This window comes from Nycticebus coucang, chromosome X (genome assembly GCF_027406575.1).
Source record: "Nycticebus coucang isolate mNycCou1 chromosome X, mNycCou1.pri, whole genome shotgun sequence".
NCBI lineage: Eukaryota > Metazoa > Chordata > Mammalia > Primates > Lorisidae > Nycticebus > Nycticebus coucang.
In genome coordinates this window covers 85,163,638-85,184,639 of record NC_069804.1, presented here as the reverse complement: position 1 = coordinate 85,184,639, position 21,002 = coordinate 85,163,638, and the positions used below count along the sequence as shown (strand labels likewise).

The following is a 21,002-nucleotide window of genomic DNA, read 5'->3' as shown; positions in this document are numbered from 1 at the left end:
ATCAACCCATGTATGGACTAATAAGCTGTGGTATATGTATACCATGGAATACTATTCAGCCATAAAAAGATGGAGACTTTACCCTTTTTTGTATTTACCTGGATGAAGTTAAAGCACATTCTTCTTAGTAAAGTATCACAACAGTGGGAAATCAAGTATCCAATGTACTCAATACTAATATGAAACCAATAGTAAAACAACTACACACACATACTAGAGACAAACACAAGTATATTCAAGTGGGGCCAAGGGAGAAGGAGAGAAAAGGAAAGGGGGAGGAGGGTAGGTGATTGGTAAATTCTCACCTAATATGTACAACGTAATGGTATACAGCACATCCCTTGGATGAAGACTTAAATACAACTTGAACCTTACCTTAGGAGTGTAAGTGTAACCCAATTATTTGTACCTTTATATTAATCTGACAGAAAACAAACAACAAAAAAATTATATCAGCTCGGCACCAGCCACATACACCAAAGTTGGCAGGTTCAAACCCGGCCCAGGCCAGCTAACCAACAATGACAACTGCAACAGCAACAACAACAGCAACAAAATACCCAGGCATTGTGGGAGGTGCCTGTAGTCCCAGCTACTTGGAAGGCTGAGGCGAGAAATCCCTTGAGCCCAAGAGTTTGAGGTTGCTGTGAGCTGTGACACCACAACACTCTACTGAGGGCAACATAGTGAGTCTCTGTCTCAAAAAAAAAAAAAAAAGCATATCTGCAGAAGAAATACAATAAGAATAGGGTGGGTTCTTCAAAATAGTCTCACAACTTTATATGAATTGCCTAGAAACTGTGTATGTAGTGAAAACAAGTCTAGAGTCAAGTGGAAAGATGCATTTGTCTTCATGGAGAGATCAGAGATAGATTTATTTTTCTCTAGGACCTGGATGTTTTTAAACCAAAGTGATTTTTTTTCTTGATGAAAGAAATCCAAGTTCAGCCAATATTTGAAATACATATCCTAGCTATTGACTACCAGGCTAGGAGAATAATGAGAAAGGTAAAATAAAAATACTTAAATACATATCTGATGCAGTCTAAGACTCATCCCACTGAGAGATACCTACTTTGTCAATTACAATCCTACCTCTCCAAGACTGTAAGTGACTTGAGGGTAGATCTCATTTTTTCACTTCTGTTTCCTTCATGGTATTGTCTAACATATAAAATAGCTATTTAATAAATGTTGAAAACTTAACATACCTCCATATCCATGTGACAGTCCCAGCTTTCCTGCAAGCTATTAGTACATCATTTCCACATATCCAAGAGATGTAAGCAATCAGAGTGCTCAACCAAGCCTCAGATCCACAGATCTTCGTCTGTATTAAGCTATGCTCTTTTTTCACTGCTTAGAATATAGTAACAATACCCCATTTCAAGTACACATGTTAGGACGTCCAGGGATTTTGTGAATGATAAAACTGAGGTGTCCAGTTAGCTAGCTGTAAAAGCTAGCTCAGCATCTCATGGGAAAACTACAGTAGGACCAAAATTGATTCCTGGGCCAGGCTAGTAGTATCATTTGCTCATTGGATGTTTTGTATTTGGTTATGTGTTGTCTTCAATTTACTCGGAACCATTTATAGATGATTCTTATCTACATACCTGAAAATAGCTCATCTATTGGGAAGTGAACAGATAAGTCTATAATTCTTTAGGGGTTCTAAATAAATATGGTAATTAATTTGATGTTTGTATCTTTATAGTTTTGTTTCCTGCTTTGTGGGTTAGAGTGAAATAAGAAATTAGTAAAAGACTTTAAAATAAAAGTAGTGTGATCATTGGGTACTTTTGTAAAACCTTTACTTGTTATGGTATCCCTGGCCCCAATACCCCTCCACCATAATTCAAATAGTATTTTCATTATTAAATAGTTGAATTTATTTTAGCACTTTAAATCAAATGAAGTCCCAGCTCTGCTCATATTCCAACCTCTGGCCCTTTGTGCAGCATCCTGCTTTCCCAATGGAAAAAGAAAGATACCATGATTTTTCTGAATGTATACAAACGTGTGTGTGTGTATAAAGGGGAAAAGGTGGTTCTTGGACTGGCATGCCTAAGGGTGACAGCACAAAGCTCTACAGTCCAGAGGCTGGAAGAACAGTGCCTATTTCCCAGTGGATTTTGGCTTTATCGCCACCTCCTTCCACTTTCCATCTTGGGATAAGCAACGACAGCTTTCTTATTTGTAATGCATGTCCTCCAATAAAGATTCACGGAAAGTTAGTAGCCCTCTGATAAGTGGTTATTTTTATTTATAACTTAAACATGTATTCCACCTGGTAAGTAATGTGGTGCTACAGGGAGGGATATTTCTGGACTAGAATGTAACACACATCCAAGGTTGTATATATGTGTTACCAACTTACTGTGTAACATTGGCAAGTAGTTTCTTCTTTCTGAGACTTTGGTACCCCATTTGGTACTCCAGACTTTGGTACTCCATGTAAAATGGAGAGTTTGAGATTAAACTGCCTTCCAAGATCCTTCCAGTCCTGTGATTCAGTGATTATATTTCTTAAAAGAATTAATATTTTTTAAAAATGCAACCAACAGAATAGTGTAGTAATAAGAAAAGAGATTAAAAACCTATGGAGTAAGTTAAATGATAATTCAGCCTAAAATCATTGCACTCAAGCATTAAGTGTAACTCCATGCTACCTGGCAACAAAGACACACTGTGATTAGGACATAGTCCTTGTATAAACCCATTCTTATAAAGGACAAAACTAGAGTGTCATGGTCCTTCCAAGCACTCACCATCTTGCATATACCAATGGGCATTCTAGGTTGATCTTTCTGTGCTTAATATGCCATTATACTGCCAATACAGGTATAGAGTCAAGAAGAAAGTGACTCTTTGGAAAAAAATTTCCTATCCTTTATCTGACAAACAGTGGTTGGACTCCTCTAGTACTCTCCTTGGACATGAGAGAGAAAGGAGGCAGAAGGCCTAGAAGTAAAATTCTCTTACAAAGGCAAAGGGACTCTGAAATGTGCCAGTAAAGTTGAACTACCACTGTGACAGCTGAAGTCCTAGTCAGCTTCATTAGCCATGAGCTTCCTTCTAACCCACCTTGCTTTATTCCCAGGAATATCCTGGAACTGGTATTTCTGAGTCTACTTTTGCCTGGAATCCAACCACCCATGATGCTCCTTTCACAGCTATCTGTTAATTCCTTGACTTCTTTCTTCTCTCTATAGGCTGACTACTGCTCCCTTATCTGTTATATCTAATCATTTTCTGAGTCTATACAGCATACCTCTACAGTTGTACCTGAGTCTAACATCTCCCTTCCATTCCTATTTCCTCTTCCTGATTCTAATCTTCTTGACAACTCACACCTGAGCATTGTCTCCTAACTTATCTTCTCACCTCTGTCTGTCCCACTCTCAATGATACTAATATTCTCCATTTTTCAAAACTCTTCAGTGTCTTTCCAAATTATAGTTTGGTTGGCCTCCACAGTATAGCTTCAGTTTATCTGTCAGGCATGTTTTGTTTTGTGTACCTATTTCCACCAAACACTTACTGTTCCCTGAATTCTCCCCTTATGTTTTATTACCACTCAATATCATTGTTTAACTTATTTTTTACAGAGTACATACCATATTATAAGCACTATGTGAGCTAGGCCCAGTGGAATTGGAGAGGAGCTTAGACTTTTGGGGTATCATAGAAATGCTTGTATAAGGCCATAAGCACAGAAGAGATCAAAATTCTCTGAGAACACAGAAAAGAACAAACACTAATTTTGTTTGGAGTGGGGAGACTCAAGGAATACATTAATAAAAACTGAGCAGGAAGAGGACAGAGGTCGAAAAGGAGACTGGTAAAGGGAAGAAGAGAAAGAATAGGGGAAGAGGAAAGGCAGTCTAGGCAAAGAATATGAAGAGTAAGATCCCTAAAACCAAAAAATGGTATTGCATATTAAAGGAGCAGAAAGGGGTAGAATATTTGGGAGTATAAGGAGAGTAAACAGAATGAAAAGAGGATACAACTTGAGAAGTTGAGGCTTGATTGAGGAAGGTATTGTATGTGAGACAAAATGGGACTGTTTAAGTAAATTGTCAGGCCTATGATTCTATAGTAGTTGTTCAGATAGCTTGGAGGGTAGTTGAGACTCATGGCATTTTATAAAGATCGTTCAGCCTGGAATACCTTTGTCTACACTATACTTTCTCAGCCCCACCTCCAGAAAGATCATCCTTCAAGCTCCTTTTTAAATGTTGCTGCTCCCAGTGAAACCTTCCCTGATCTCCCTCCTCTCTAGAAATGAAATAATTTCTTTCTATTTGGGACTGCTATAGAAATTTTCTGCCTCTCTTTACGAATATTATATTTATAATGTGTGTATGGCTTGTTTTCCCCACTAGACTCTGAGTACTTTGAAAGTACTCAGGGATCTATTTTTTTTAAGGTTGCATATGTTTTATTTGATTTTTATTTATTTTTAATTTTATTTTTAAATATTTATAAGCATTTATTTGCCTAATGACAGATCATCAAAATATATGAAGCAAAAATTATATAATTGAACAGTGAAATACATTTCTACAATAATTGTTGGGAGTTCAGTATCTCACTTTGAATAATGGATAGGTAAGTGAGAAAAAAAGGACTTAAGACCATAAACCAACTAATCTAACAGACATATACAAACCACTCTCCCAAACAACAACAGCAAACACATTCTTCTCAGTGCCTCTGGGACATTTTCCAGGATAGATATACTATGTTAGGCCATAAATTAAGTCCTAATAGATATTTTTTCCTTTTCCTTTCTTTCTTTCTTTTTTTTTTTTTTTTTAGTTTTTTGAACCAGGTTACATTGATTGCATTTGTTAGGTAAAGTCCCTGTTATAATTGTGTCACACCCCCAAAAGATGTGTTACACACCATCATCCCCAGCCCCCTTCCTCATTTCCTCTCTCTGCTCTCCTCTTCCCCTACCCTCTACTGTGTACTAGGTCATTAAAAAAAAAAAAAAAAAAGAAACCAGGGATCTAGTCTTAATTCATCTGCATTTTATACCACAGGGCCTGATACAATACTATGACCACAGATAGTACATAGTAAAATTGTTCTAGTATCCAAGAGATTGACATTTCTCAAACCCCAAAGGCTATGTGGTCCCAGGCTCATAGGCAAACACATGATTTACTTTCTTGCCTTGCTTTTTTTCTTCCCAGTTGGGAAAATCTAGGGGCAACCCCCAACACAAATGCTGGTGTCAGTCATCTAGACTCTAATATCTGAGGTTTCAAGGCCTCTGGGGAAGAGCATAGCAGCCTACGGGGTCAAAATATGTGAGTGTTCTTCAGGCCCAAGTGAGGTAAAGGGCAAATGGGAGAGATTGATTTTCTAGTTTAATTGAGCTTCAAAGTACTTATCTCCATGCTATTATTATTTTAATGCCATTATGCTCTGTGAATTATCACAAAGCAATTTGTTGCACATTTTTCCAAAAATGTTACTCAATTTGGTTCAAAATAGATTTAAAAACTCCGTCTAATTTACTGTTCTAAAATACCAATTAGTGGGAAAAAGCTAAAGCAAGCCCAGAGCTGTCTGTATTGTAATTACTGGAAGTTATGGGGGCAGTGCCTGTGGCTCAGTGAGTAGGACGCTGGCCCCTTATACTGACGGTGGCAGGTTCAAACCTAGCCCCAGCCAAACTGCAACAAAAATTAGCCGGGCTTGGGCGGCGCCTGTGGCTCAGTGAGCAGGGTGCCAGCCCCATATACCGAGGGTGGCAGGTTCAAACCCGGCCCCGGCCAAACTGCAACCAAAAAATAGCCGGGTGTTGTGGCAGGCGCCTGTAGTCCCAGCTGCTCGGGAGGCTGAGGCAGGAGAATCGCGTAAGCCCAAGAGTTAGAGGTTGCTGTGAGCTGTGTGAGGCCACGGCACTCTACCAAGGGCGGTACAGTGAGACTCCGTCTCTACAAAAAAAAAAAAAAAAAAAAAAAATTAGCCGGGCATTGTGGCAGGTGCTTGTAGTCCCAGCCAGCTACTCAGGAGGCAAGAGAATCACCTAAGCCCAAGAGCAGGAGGTTGCTGTGAGCTGCAACACTATAGCACTCTACTGAGGGCAACAAAGTAAGACTCTGTCTCAAAAAAAAAAAAAAAGAAGTTATGATCCTTCTCCAAAATCATCTTTATAAGCAATCAAGGTATATGTAAATTAAAATTTAGGAAAATACATACCTTTGGTTGTCTCGTTGAGAGCTAAGATTTGAAAAGTTATAGAAAGGGACTAAAGGATTGTCTGCTCAGAGTCTGGCTTTCTAATTCTTGAGAACAAAGGCCCAAATTGTTGATAGTTATTAAGTTCATATCTGTGATACTCAATAAAAAAAAATAAAAAATAAATAAAAGTTGATTTGGTAAACAATAAAAGATTTATCTACGTAATGAAACGAACATAAAAAAAAGAAAAAATGGGAACCTAATAGAACCAACCTTACAATTATACATCCAAAATGAGGTAATTTCTGTAATTGTATTCAGCCTAGCACCTAGTGAGCATTCATTCCCTCTCCTCTACCTCCCAATTCATCAAGTTCCCATACCCACTCCACCTCTTTATCTCTTGCAAAATTTTATCTCCTCTCTATTCTCAGCCCTGTAAGATTCCCTTTTCTTCAGAGCCATAAATCCTAGTGCTTGATCAGATTTTTCCTTAAGTGGAAATTTATGTTATTAGGGAAATAACATCCTAGAGTAAAGTTATAGTAGCTCTAATATGTCCTGTGATGTAGTGTTGGTGTCCTTTCTGACAAGTTGGATAATTGTTAGTAAGACTTAAGTATACTGTTCCTATATGTATTTCATGGTACACTAATTTTTAGTGGCAGGCTAATGCAATGATGTCATCAAGAATGGATCCCTCCAAGAATCCCATGCTGCAACACCCTAAGACTGCATCCACGTGTCAGCCCTCAGAAATGAAGGGCTGGCCATCAGGAAACTCGGCCAGGAAACAGCTCCTTTCCTCAGCAGCAGTTTGCCCATCAGGGAAATCCTGCAGTATATAATATGGTACACATGAGCAGTGGCAGTGGTCACATGGGACAGAACATGAATTCAATGCCCGTGTCTGGCATGTGCATGGGTCCTGATCAGAAAAACTGCTGACATCTCTGCACCAGCACTTCTAAAGAAATCACTATACACAACTGCACTAGGATTATTGAGAAGGAAGGAATGATTGTTCTAGGCATGCAACTTTGAAGAAAGGACCACCTTTGATCTCTGTTAAGGGTATTCTAAGTGAGGTTATTTGAGCAGGACTGGATTTTAAGCTTATGTGCATTATCTGCCTGTTTTTACCCCTCTTCCTGTGTATTGTGGTGTTCAAAACAAATATTTTTGGCATTCTGCCCCCTAAAAAAAAAAAGATTGAATCACATGAAACTCGTATTGCTTCTTGTTTCCTCAATGCTGGGCCTGATACAGTAATGTGCATATATTAGAATACAGTAATGTTTCCTCGGTGCTAGGCCTAATACAGTAATGTGCATGTATTAGAATAAATTAGTATACAACTGAGATTCTTAAAATAGCTGTTTGGATGTAAGTAGAATGTGATTTTTAATAAAGGGATGGATACTTGGGTGGAGAAAAAGTCTAGCAGACAAGGGATCTGGAATAAATAAGTATTTATAGGTGGTGTATTAGCACATGATGGATACTTCCATCTTGTATCTTATTATTTTGTATATACCTACCACTCAGGTAGGTAGATGGAAGGAAGTAAGGAGCTAAAGATATGTGTACTAGGTAAATACCAGATGATGCTGGGACCCTTTCAAGAAATGTAGATCTGCATTGTAGACACATTTAAAAATCTTGCTGAGGGCTTTGAAGAATACTTGTCAAAATACAACTTAAGGTTCTGAAAGTTGAGAAGACAAGGGGAGTCTCTAACTCCTTCAACCTTAGAAATAAATTTTTAAGGCACAGAAAGAAATGAGCATGATGTATATGTGTGTATATGTATGAATTGACTTGTTTTTGAAGAACTTCTGATCATGTGAAGTGTAAATGAAGCAGATAAAAATAAAGCTAACCTCCATATACACATTCACCTTACCTCAGGTTAGTCTGAACTTTGCTTTGTGCCTTTCCTAATTGGGCATCCATGATTCAATTAAATTTGTTGCTATCTGGAGGAAGGAGTAAGTTTGCCTGCTTTCTCAGATTTCAGTTTTGTATAGTATGGTGACCTAGAGGGGCTAGGAGGATCTAGGATGTATGAATGAAGTGTGAGTTTCCAAATTGACTTATATGGGAGGTACAAACTATGAAACAAAGCACTAGCAGTAAGGAAGCCTGTTGATAAGTCTTAATGAGCCCGTTAAGACCCCTCTAGATGAAATAACCTATAAAACATAGAATACAACAAATTTAATTACTGATATTATATATTTGAAATGTGCAGGTTGGACAGCATTTGGACTTGGAATGAAACAATAAAGGTTACATTCATGGATAACCAACAAGATAAGGCTATTGTTGCCTCAGCCAATGGAGAAAACATTCTGATTAATGGGGTCAAAGAAAATGGTAAGGGAATTTAATTATAGTATATCTCTCTTTGTAGTCCTTTGTTATTAGTATGGATTTCCAATATCATCCACCAAGTTGGGAAAGGTTGAGTCCAGGATGCCTTTGAAATTGATGTTAATTCTAAATTTTATTCCACCAAATCTCTAACTATGCTAGAAGAATCTCTAAGAGGCATTAAATTCCAACTCTTTGCCCTCTGAAGTCATCTCTATTAGATGAAGTTCCTCAAAATGCCTAACGAATTAGAAATATGCTCTAAGGTAAAGCTCAGAAATTCTACAATTACTAGAAGCTTCCAGAATATGGGTCTGAAGAATGGGCCTGGGCCTTATAGCTCAAAAGCATAAATGTCCCATCCGAGCATTTATCCCTGAAAACCTTGTCTTTCCAATTGATCAAGCAGTCCAATTTTTTCCTAATTTCTAAGGAATGCTCTTTCTCTGAGGAAGAAAATGAGTCTAAAGAATTATTATATTTCACTTGCATAAATTTTGATATAAAATCAAGGTTGTTTTGCAATGTTGTAGTTTTAATTTCTAAAGTTAGAGAAGTGGAAGTTTAGGTTATAATAATAAGATCAAGTACCAGAAACTGATCAAAGGAAAGAGAATTAATGAGTCTAATCTAAGACCTTTAACTTTATTCCTATCATTTCTTTCCCTTTTCTCTAGACTCAGAGGACCAGGATATGGCAATGAAGTCATTTGCAGCTCTAGAAGCTGCTGCACCAATCCAGCCTATACCGGTGGCACAAAAGGAGACCCTGATGTATCCAAGGGGTCTTCTGCCTCTACCCTCTAAGAAGCCCTGTATTCAAAGCCCTCCCTCTCCTTTAGGCCTGATTGAAGCACCTGAGCATGCTGCTAATAGTGCTTCTGTGAATGCCATCTCCCTCACATCTGGTGTTGCAAAAGGCCTCAATACATGGTCACTGCCAAGTGAGTGTGAGAAAGCTCCATTTGCCATAATGGAGCCTGCAGGCATGTCAGCTCTCAATGGGGACTGCCTCATGCAGCCAAGCCGGACTTGCTTAGGCTGCTTCATGGAATCCAAGGATGCAGGAGATCCTGAGCCAGGGATCAGTCTGAAAGTTGGTGATCTAAATAGGGATTATGAAACATGTGCAGTCTCTGATATAGGGATTCAGTGCATTAATGCTGGAGAAAACATGAAATATGGAGAGCAGCTGCTCTCAGACCAGCTCCTAGGCTTCCCTCTGCATAAATCAAGGGTAGGAGATAGACGAGAAGCTGAGAAACCTGACATTGACTTGGAGGATCCAGCTCAGAAAAGTTATTATGAGGCATTACTGTTGGATAAGTGCAATACAGAAGAAGCTTTGCTTACAAATTCCAATCAGGATTGGGGTTACTTTGAGACTTTTATTAGTGAGAGCAAGATTGAACTACTTGACCTTTGTTCCAAGAATGAGCTATCTGTCAACCTATTCTCTGAAGAAGATGTGGATAACTACATGTTTGATGATGATGAGTCAACACTGGGCAGTGATGTCTGCTCCCTGAAAATTCGATATGAATCCTTTCAGGACAATGTTCGTGACAAGACTACCCTTCTGATGCAGGAGGATGCCCAATTCAACTTTTTCCCCAGTGTCTTTACTACCTGCCCCAAACGGGAATCTAAGAGTGGAACCCTGAAACAGAGCAGTGATCTTACCCAATTCAAGGTCCCTGATGTGAGCATCATCTGGGGGGAAGAAGACAAAAATTCAGACAAGAAGAAAGGCAAATGGGAAGTCCAGGAAGACAAAGGTGCAGAGAAAAAAGATGGAAAAGATAATGGAGAAAAATCTGCCTTAAATAAACCATGCAGTGGTACTGAGGTAGGGCAATTTAAGAATCCAAAACAAGACCATCTTGCTAATTCCTTGGAGACATCAGGGAATTTCAGTGATGACAGTTCCTTCATTGAGGTCTCATATGATGCCATGGGTGAGATCAAGGACTATAGCCGCTATATGGCTCGGGACACTAATTCTAGCAGCTCCTCCTCTCAGCAGAACTATGGGCTGCGAGCCAAGAGAAAAGTCAGATACAGTGAAGATTATCTATATGATGTTGACTCAATAGAAGGAGAAAAAGTAAATGAGAGAAAAGAATGGCTGCCAGGTGGCTCCAAAGAGGAAGATGATGATGAATGGTGTCCCAAAAAGAGAAGAAAAATAACCCGTAAGGAGCCCCCGGTTATCATCAAATATATCATCATCAATCGTTTTAAAGGTGAGAAGAACATGCTGGTGAAGTTAGGTAAAGTAGATGCCAGTGAGGCAACAGTGAATTTGAGTGAGAATCAGCTGAACAAATATGCCAGTCTGGCTCCCTTGAAGAGCTTCTGGCAGAAGAAGAAGAAGCAAAGAAACGGCAACACAGACTCCATCAAGACACCCTTATGCCAAAAGCAAAGCTTTGAACCAGGTAGCTTTGAGGTGTCATTCCTGCCACCTGCTCGCAAACGAAAATCTAAACTTGGCAACAGGCACAGGATTCAAAGAATCCCATCCATGGAAACTTCAGCAAGTAGTAAGCAGGTTTCATTCTACAATGATCAGAGGCAAGCTAGTAATCATAAAGAAGATGGAGGTCTAAAAGGTACACTGAAGTCAGCACCTCTTGCTGCCCCCAGCTATGCAAATGGATCACATTTAAATGATCTCACAGGTCCTGACTCAGTGAAAGTCAAAGCCCAAGGCACAGAATTTAAGGGGCCAGAAAGGAAAGTGCTCAGTAAAATCAAATTTAAAAGTGAAGCTAGGTTAAAATCTAAGAAAATGAAAGCTGCTGGGCAAGAAAGCAAACCAGTGGTCCAAATGAGCCCTCTTTTGGAAGAGGCTAATTTAAAGAATGAAGTCATTCCTGGGACCTCAAACAGGTCCCATCTATCTGAATTTCATGAGGCAAAGTCTGCTAAGAATTCCACTTTTCTACCAACAACCTGCTCTTCTGAAATGCCTCTATCATCTGCTAGTGTTGCCACTAGTATACCTGTTATCCCGGGAGGGTATCTGCAGACATTGTTAGATGCTTCTGACTTGTCAAATAATACTAATATCTCATACTTCACTCAGCATTCTTCAGAGCAGAATGAAAGCAGCCTCACTCAAACTGAAAAACAATTTGTACCTCTTCAGCCTGCCCAGGACTGTGTGCTCTCCTCATCCTCTGACTCTGAGCTGCAGCAATCATCTCGTAACTTCAAAATGGAATCAACCAACTATGGAAGTGCATGGCCCAACAAGGCTACTTCTGGCCCCCAGGAATTCATGGCTGAAGTCTCAAGGGAGATAGCTCCAACACAGACTGGTGGATTTGGAGCCTCCCAAGTAGGCTCAATGGAAAATAACCTAACAGTTTCAACATATAGTCCAATAAGCCTCAATAGTGGTGCCAGTAGTTGCAACAAGGTCCTATATGCTTCTGTGCAGGATACCCAACTCTCATCTGATAACTCTTACCAATTATGTAACTTTAACAATGGAGAGATCTGCTTTCCTTTCCAGCAAGGCCCAGTCAATATGGATGATGGTCGGCTCTTCAGCTTTGATTCAATGGCCCCGCTCTCTGTCAGTGCAAACAATTATTGCTCCTTAAGCTTGAAGTCCTGTGAAAAAGATGGTGATGATGACATCACTGATGACTTCCTGGCCCACTGCAGCCCTAAGTTGGTGATCCAGCAGAGCATTGATGAGATAGCACCACTAAAGGAGTCCACTGACCTCCTAGATATCTCTAACTTCACTCCTGACAAATTCCGCCACTCTTCCATTTCAGAGATGTCCCCTCCTGATACCCCTAGTCTTTCCCCTCAAATTACCAGATATGAGAGTGTCAAGACACTAGGAACACTAAAGGGGTTCCAAGATGGTGTCGCAGGACCATTGATTAGTGTGGAAAAAATCAAATGGGACTGCAGTACCCTTTCACAGCAGGTCCAAGCAGATGATGGATTTACATTAAATAACCATCAATTTCAGTTCCATATGTTCAATGATGAAGATTCTTTAAGCCTTCTCCAAAAAAACCCTTGCCTGACAACATTTAATGATCCATCTGGTCAAATTAGTATTAATAACAAAGTATTAAAAACAAGAAAGAAAAGTTCACCCAGCAAGAGTGGTGCTGTGAACCAAAGCTCTTCTCAGAAAAACACTAGGAAAAAATCCCCCAAAGCCAACAGCAAAGGAATTGAAAAGACACCTGGTAAACCCTCCCGCCAGGTCTCTAAGTCAACAAAGAAAGGGAAATATATGGCTGCCATCAATGAAGAGAAAATGCAAACTGGCATTGGTGGTGGAGGAGACCAAACTAACAGCATATCCTCTACCGGGAAGGCATTGGCTGAATGTATCCAACATGGTGGTCCTATGGCCCCTATGAAGATGCCAAGTCAGAAGGGAATTTCTGGAGATTGGGCTTTGGGGAAGGAAAGCAACTCAGGCTGGAGTGACATGAGCATGGGCACCAACTCCAATAGCCTCCTGGAAGATGACCAACGGGAATTTCAGGAGCCTTCCTATATCTTGTCCAACATTGCATCTGGTATGGCAGATGTCCAGAGATTCATGATGGCCTCCATAGAGCCCCTTTGGGAACCCATGGAGCACCATGGGGACCCCAACATATTCTACTCCCCTGAGTCCAATAGTCTAAAATTAAAAACCCTCAAAATATTGGCTGGGACACCACAGGAGTCTAAGAAAAAGGTCAACAGTGGGTCCCCAGGAACCGCTAAGAATCACAGGTCAATCAAGGGTGTGAGCAAAAGCAATGGGAAAGCAGCAGTAGGTGATCCTGGTCATACAAACATGCCTGGTTATAACGAGGACTCTCGCTCTACCTTCTTTGATAAAAAGTATAGTAACATGAGCACTTTAGGCAATAATGGACCGACACACAAAAAGTTATATCGTCATAAATCCAGCTCCAAGGCCCTGAGAGATGAGAAGTGTAAGGGAAAGTACATGGAGCGAGAACAGGTCCACAAGGATGAGGTTGGGACAGCTTCTTTTGAAAAACTGAGGTAATACTGCACCAAAATGGCTGAGATGATGCACCCTTAACTTTCCTACTACCTGCCAAGCCCACAGTCCCTCATTTTTTTCCCCCTGAAAGCAAAAGTTTGCATGAAAGAAACTGTCCCATTCCCTTCCTGTTAAAAAGAAAAGAGAAAAAGTACATGAAAATCCCTATACCTTAAAGCCACCCAAAAGATTGGGCAATTTTGTTGTGGCTTGGCTAGGGATAATCTCTACCAAGGCTACTTTTTCTTCTGCTATTCAACATTAGTTTTCACTTGTTAACAAAATAAAACTATAAAATATGCTCTTGAATGATTTTGAGAAGGGAAGGGCTTTGCAGTAAGACAGATTTGAACAACGAAATTAAAAAGTCATGTAGATAAAAAGCCAAGACCATTTAAACAAAAAGAGCATTAGTTGGAAGAAAAAAATCTCAACATGTGGCAATTCAGAGCGCTTTCTAGTGCTCCCTGTTATTTGTATCTTTTTCTTCATCGTATGGCATCTAGTACGATGTTAACAAATTGAGATTGTAGGATCCCTTTGTGGGACTTACACTGAAACTAACTAAGATGGCATAAATTGTTTGATTTTTCTGCAGGGATTATGACTACAATCTCCTAAAAGCAGAAACAACATTTTGGGTTTTACCTGTGTTTGAAGAAGAGACTCACATTTTCCAGAAAGACATTTGATGTTTGTATTTAATTTCTTTCAAAATATTCCTTGTGGTATGTATGGTGACATGTAAGTGCTTAAAGAAATGAATTTTAAAATTTGGGAAGTCTTTGGAAGCAAACTTTAATCAGATGTTCTATGTAAAAGACTTAAAAGGTCATACAGTTGCACAAGTAGTTTATGCACTATTTACCCACAAGGAAAAAAATGGAAAACATTGTGCCAAACTACAAACAAGTGACTGTACTGTACATATTTTTACTTCTATATCAACATTTGGTTGTAAGTATTTAGGGAGCTTATCCCTGTTAATTTACTAGAAACATTCCAGTGATTCTTGCTATTAACCACCCCCACTTATGTGGATAGAACCTGTAGATCACAGTGGAAAAATATGTTGTGTTTCACAATTTACCAAAACATAAAGGATACTGTTTGAAATGTGCCAAATTTCCTTACCTCATCTCACATATTCACTGCACAATTTAAAGCTCATTAATAAATTTTAAATGTATACACATACACACACAGATACATACATACATTCTTTTAAAGTTTTAAGCTCTACTGTCCTGTGTGGAAACATGAACGGTTAAACAAGACACAATTAAGATTGGTTTGTTCCATTGTCTAAGGATTAAAATGTCAGAAGAGTCTGAAAGTCACAACAGCTAAGTCCATCAGGGATCCAAGTATATGCATTCGTAGAACCTTTGACAAGGAAACAAAACAGCTGCTTCAAAAGTTTGTTTTCTAAAAGCAAAATCTGTAGCTGGAAATTATTTAAAGTGCAAAGTTATATTGCTGATACTTTATATCTCAGTTTTATATATTTTATAATAGTCTGGGATAAATTATAAAATAGCTATGATGTCAACACTAATGATAAATGAAGTACATAGATTGTTTTATTTAAGCAGTTTCCTAAGTGTTTTATTCTAGTTTTGTCAAAAGTGCACTCATATCATGGCTTTAATGTCCTTTAAATGTTTGATCTTACAATGCCACTGTCACTTAAAGAAAATGTTAAGGCATCTCAGTTCAGTCAAATTTTTCTTTCCATGAATTAAGTAAATATGTTATCAGATAAACTGAACAATTTTTGGTAACAACTAATTTGGGCCTTGTATACTTAGTCTGAGAATGACTAGTATTTGATGCCATACATTAAACTTAAGTCTTAATTTCAATATAAACTTTTTAAATCACATTTTTATTCAGTCCTCACCCCATTTAGAAAGTTTCAGAGCTCCAGGATTTCTCACTACTAGCCTTTTCTTCCCTTTTATTCCCCACCTGACTTTTAGCATTTGATCTCTTTTCCTTGCGCAGTTGACAAGACCTGTGCATCTGATGACTGATGCATTACGGCACAGATGAGATAATGGATATAAAAGCGCTTTGTAGATCATAAAGTGCAATAAAGATATAGGGAATTAATATTATTAATGTTGTGGGTTGTTGTTGTTGTTACTATTCTTACTAATATTGTTACTAACCTGTTAACATGTGAATATATATAGGCTGGGGTGGGAGGGTAGAAAATAAGTGGATAGGGGAAAAGGGGGGACTTACAAAAAAAGGGAAGATGTTTCAAAAGGAAAAATTTAAGCAAAATATGAACTTACCTAGTTGTTGCCACCTAAATATATTCACAAACAGAGAAGCAATATTTCAAAGTAAGGAAAAATGGAAGGAAGCCTATCACATATATAAATATACACACTTCCCAGTCCATGATTCCTTTCACCAGCCTGCTCTACTACTTATAGCTAGGTAGTAAAATGAATAAGCCCATCTTCTTGATTGTGTGTGTTCCCAGCATCAGTCTCTTCTGTATGTGGAGATGAGTGTATGGAACATTTCATGAGGTTGGTTCAGGACCATTCATAGGTTTTGATGTTCTGTATGCAGTGAGCTCTGAATAATTACTTAGTGAAAGGCACTAGTTGAAACATGTCTCCTGCCCTACAGCTGCCATCCAAAAGGGAAAATAATCAAACTGGAACACTTTCTTCTATTTCTCTACTCAGATAGCTAGTTGTTTGTACTAAATGCTATGCCTGCTTCCTAGGAACTGGTCTTTGTTTGGTTTTGTTTTTATTTGTTCTGTCCTGCAGCTGAATTTTGGCTTGGAAGCACCAACTCTGCCTGTATCATGATCTCAATAGTAGCAACTACTGGTGTGATCTCAACAGAGATCACTTTTGACTCCAAACCTCAAAGTCACGTACTGGCTTATAGGAATGGAGTGCTTTATATGTAATCAAAAGGTGTCAATTAAAAAAGAAATAAGAAAATGTTCCCTGAGTACAATGTGTATTTATAAAAATAATTGTAGGACCAGTTGTCCCTATTTCTATTTTTTCAGTATCAGTTTAGCTTTGGAGAATGGGCTGGTGGAGAAGAAGGAGAACCTGAGGCTGTTGGATACTATTTCCTTTCAGTTGCTACTATTGAGCCTATTAAGAGCCAATTATAGGACCTGGTTCAGCCCTTTCTCCAAAGAGAGTGGCTATTTTCAAGGACCTTTTTATTGGCCTGCACTGCATTATATGTTTTTAACATATAAATTAATAACTCATAACCTGTCATTTTGAACTGAAACTGACAAAAATATGAGTTCGAGAAATGAGCAGGCCAAAGCATAAGATGCTTATTCTTTTCATTGCTTTTAATATCCCTCTCAGTACATTATGTTCTGGGTTGTTCAACATTTACCATTTTGTTGATCCTGTCCCTGCTCTCACAATTCCTTTTCTTCCCATCACAACATAGTAGCCTGGACTTATTGAAGAGTCCTTATCCAAGCAGCTGCCTTAGTGGAGTAAGGACCAATGTATAAAAATAGTGTTTTTCTCTATCACTGATATCTCAAGTTAGAAAATTTTATATTTTCCTTGATCTGAAATTAGTAATTACCACTCTCTTCTAACCTTTCCTCTGTGAGGACCTGCTTCCTATTAATGCTTCCTCAACAGAGTCCTATTTAATCTTTACTTTTCTGGAAATGATATTCTCCCTTATTCTTCATACTTAATCACAGACCTTGACCTTAGAATTTTTCTTCTTTTATAGTCTTATATCCTATGTCCCCAGATTGTCAGGATTTAAGAACCCCCAGCTAGGTTGCTTTCCTCTGGAAGTTCAGAAGGGAACTTTCCCATTCTTAGTTACCTTTAATTGTCTTGGCATTTTCAAATCTAAGTTTAAACATATATTCACATGCATGCATGTGTGGACAAACTGATTACATGACTGAGGAAAGTTGAAAACTTTTATTTAAATCTGTGAGACTAGGTCTAATTTCTTACCCTTATTAGGAGCTGGGAGCATAGTGCTGAAATAGTGGCCCTGACCAAGGGTCTTAAAGACTTTAGTGATCATGTTTGGGCTGTGAAAACTGGCTTGAACCAGTGACCATACTCTGCCTCTCCAATATCTCATATACCAGCTTCCTAACATATGCTGCTTCCTTGCAGCTTTCTCCTCAGACTTCATATTACTGTATGTAAGTATGAGTTAAGGCCTTACCTTTTCCTAAGTGTTGTCAAACCTCCCGCACTACTTTTTCAGCCACCTCCCTGAGGTCCTTGGTGGTAGGTGGGCTTTTGTGACAACTTTTACCTTCTCTGATATTTTTTCTTGCTGGGAAGCATCTGTGTGTGAGGGGGGTAAGCGAGAGAGATAAGTTTGTGTGTTTGTGTGTGTGTGCACGCATGTGTGTATGTAAGAGAGATATATAAAGAATGCTTCATGGCGGTGCCTGTGGCTCAAAGGGATAGGGTGCCGGCTGCATATGCTGGAGGTGGCGGGTTCAAACCCAGCCCCAGCCAAAAACTGCAAAAAAAAAAAAAAAAAAAGAATGCTTCAAAAACTGTAAGCAACTCTAGCTAGCATCTTAATTTTTATTATGTGAGGTCCTGCAGTTCTCGTGAATTTCCATTTTAGTGGGTTTGAATTAGAATTTACTGCCTAAAAGAGAAAAACCATATCTAAGGAACGTTTAGCCAAGCTTGCTGTTATCAAGTTGAACCAAATCTAATGGACAGCCACCACATTTTCAATTTACATAAGCTCTCAGAACAGTTCCAAGAATTGAAGAGAGTTAAGTTTCTGTACTGAAGAAGAGAATGTAGCACTAGCTAGTCCTAAATATTGATAAAACTAGAAATGTTGTTTTCATCTGTATTATTAAGAAATTATCTAATGTAAGGAGTTTTCATTTTCCTTTAGGGATTTTTGATGACTGTCCATTACTACAGAAATATGTCCTTTTTATAAAATAAACTAATACAAGGTTGGTTTGTTTCATAATCATAAAATTCACTAAGTGAATTCCTATAGTTATATGTAGAAGGCCTGGTACCAAAATCAAATATTTTAATAATAGGATTCTTGTCAACACAATGTAGGCCAGGGATTTTGCAAAGGTTTCTCAAAGGCCAATAAAAGGGAGAAAAAAATGTTATGTGGGCTGTTCAACTTTGGAATTGTCATCACCTTGAAGGTCTTCAACCATCATGGGATTATTTTGATGACAATACTCAGGCTACCCTTTAAGGCACATTTTTACTCAGTTGAACAGTAGCTACAGTCATAAATCAGAACTCCTATTGCAGCTACATGACACTTTAGGTTTCAGAGTTACAAGAGGTAAAACAGAAGAAGGATGGTGTAAAAGGGAGGCTTAGTACAAAGCTTAAAGTGTGAATGGGGCTTTTAAAATCAGTATCTGGATAAATAGATAGTAAAGATACTGAAGAAACATTCATCCACATGAGATGGAAAGGATGTCTATCCAACAAGATCAGAGATTTCTGAGTCTCAGGATGACATCCCATTCAAAAAAAAGAGAAAGATATTTGGATTATTATGCCTCTTTGAGAGATGTCTCGTTGTTTACAGCACAAAAGAAAAGGCTTAGAATGAAAACTAGAAGAGGTTTTCTTTATTTTTTACTCCCAGAGAGAAGTGTATAAATTTTAGGATGCTCTACTGGAATACCTGTAGCACTGACTGGAGTTTGCTGCCTACAGAGTTTTGAATGTACTAGTCCTTGGTTTCCATAGAACTGGATGCACCTCTTTAGTAAGTTACTGATTTATGGTGCTAAAGAAAACAATTATCCCCATTTTTCTTCTCCCTCAGACCCCTAAGCATTTAAGATTTAAAATAAAAGCATTAGAGGCCCTTTTGTGAATGTAACCTAGGTTTCTGTTTGACACATCACACTGCAACTTTAAAATATTAGGAAATTATTTGCCTTTTTCTTTTAGAGTTAAGCTTTATAAATAACCTGTAGAGTCAATTTAAGTATAATGCTTAAGGATCACTCTTAAGACGCCTACAAAATCTTGTATATTTTTAAGTGTGCCAATTTGTAACATATTTTGTAAGTGTATATTTTTCTTAGAAAAGTGTTGTGAAGTGTCTGTATGTGAGAGTTTTCCTTTTTCTGCACCACTAGGTGCTAATAAAAGGATATTTACTTCAAAGTTTCTGGTTTTAGAAACCACAATACAAAGAAAAAATACATTTTTGTTGGGGATTTTGTAACACAAAACATGTTGTGAAAGAGTGTAGTGATCTTGTGCAAAAGAAAATGAACATTTGTGAGCTTCTTGCTGTTTTATAGATTTTCTTGTAAATTATTCTTGTAATACTTCTGGTTTTGTTGTTCTTGTTGCAAAGGTTTTAAATATTTGTGACTGAATGTATGGTGAAACTGTCATAATGTTACCTAGCTGAGTTTTGTTATCATTTATGGAATAAATAAAAAGAAAAGTTTAAAATGCTGTTTTAGAATCATGTGTAACAGAATCAAAACCATTTCTAATATAGTTCCCAAATAAAAAGTTCTTTATCATCTAGAGCAGTGTTTCTCAAACTATCTGAGGTAGGGGATGCATATTTTTTGCAATCCATCACAAACCACTACTACTAAAACAATAAAAATGAATTTTTAAAAAGTGAAATGGAGAACGACATGCAAAATAAAAGCCCAAATGTATTATATTCAACATGTAAAATTACATTTCAATACAAATATAACATAGGAAAAATAAAAGAATTTCAAAGTAGGTAAGCTGTTTGAGACAAGTTCACACATGAATGTCAAATTGCTAGAGGAGGTTTTAACCACACTTTGAGAAACACTCTGAATAGGACCAGCAGCATTACTATCATCTAGGAACTTGTTAGGATTGCTGAATTCCAGAACCTCTATCAATTGTACTGAATCAGAATCTAAATTTTAACAAGATCCCTAGGTGTTTTTTGTGCATATTAAAGTTTGAGAAACACTGGGCTAGAGCTTTGTGTAGGGGATTCCTTTGCTCCTGAAATTGGGAAATCATTATCTACTGTGTCTAGTCTTCCAAGACCTTAAAACAAATGGTGTCTTTGTTTGGTGATCCAGATGGATTCTGTAGAGTCAGTCCTATCAAAGTGTTAAAGCTGTTTATTGAAAGTAATAAATTCTGATTTGCCTGGTACCCAACAGATGTCAGATTTTCCATAATTCCCTACAGTTCCTACATCTTTTTACTTACCACTCACCCATGGACCCTATTTTCTTTAATCAGGACTTTCCTAAGCTCTGTTCCTGCTATCCCCAGTTTCTTATAGTATTTTCTGTGCCTAGAAAAATTGAGCTATACTTTCAAGTACCCAGATCTTTTAAGGCACCCACCAGTCCCTAGAG

General features: G+C 38.2%; 1 protein-coding gene across 1 annotated transcript in view; it reads left to right on the top strand.

Moving 5' to 3' along the window:
• The window catches only part of NEXMIF (neurite extension and migration factor), a 232,240-nt gene extending 216,445 nt beyond the window's left edge, over nt 1-15,795 (top strand). Inside the window, exons 2-4 of the mRNA XM_053580116.1 lie at nt 8,456-8,580; nt 9,255-13,620; nt 14,220-15,795. Coding sequence (XP_053436091.1) covers nt 8,502-8,580; nt 9,255-13,620; nt 14,220-14,313 — 4,539 coding nt within the window. The 5' untranslated portion in view covers nt 8,456-8,501 and the 3' untranslated portion in view covers nt 14,314-15,795. The remainder of the gene's footprint in view (nt 1-8,455; nt 8,581-9,254; nt 13,621-14,219) is intronic.
• Nucleotides 15,796-21,002: the final 5,207 nt, after the last annotated feature.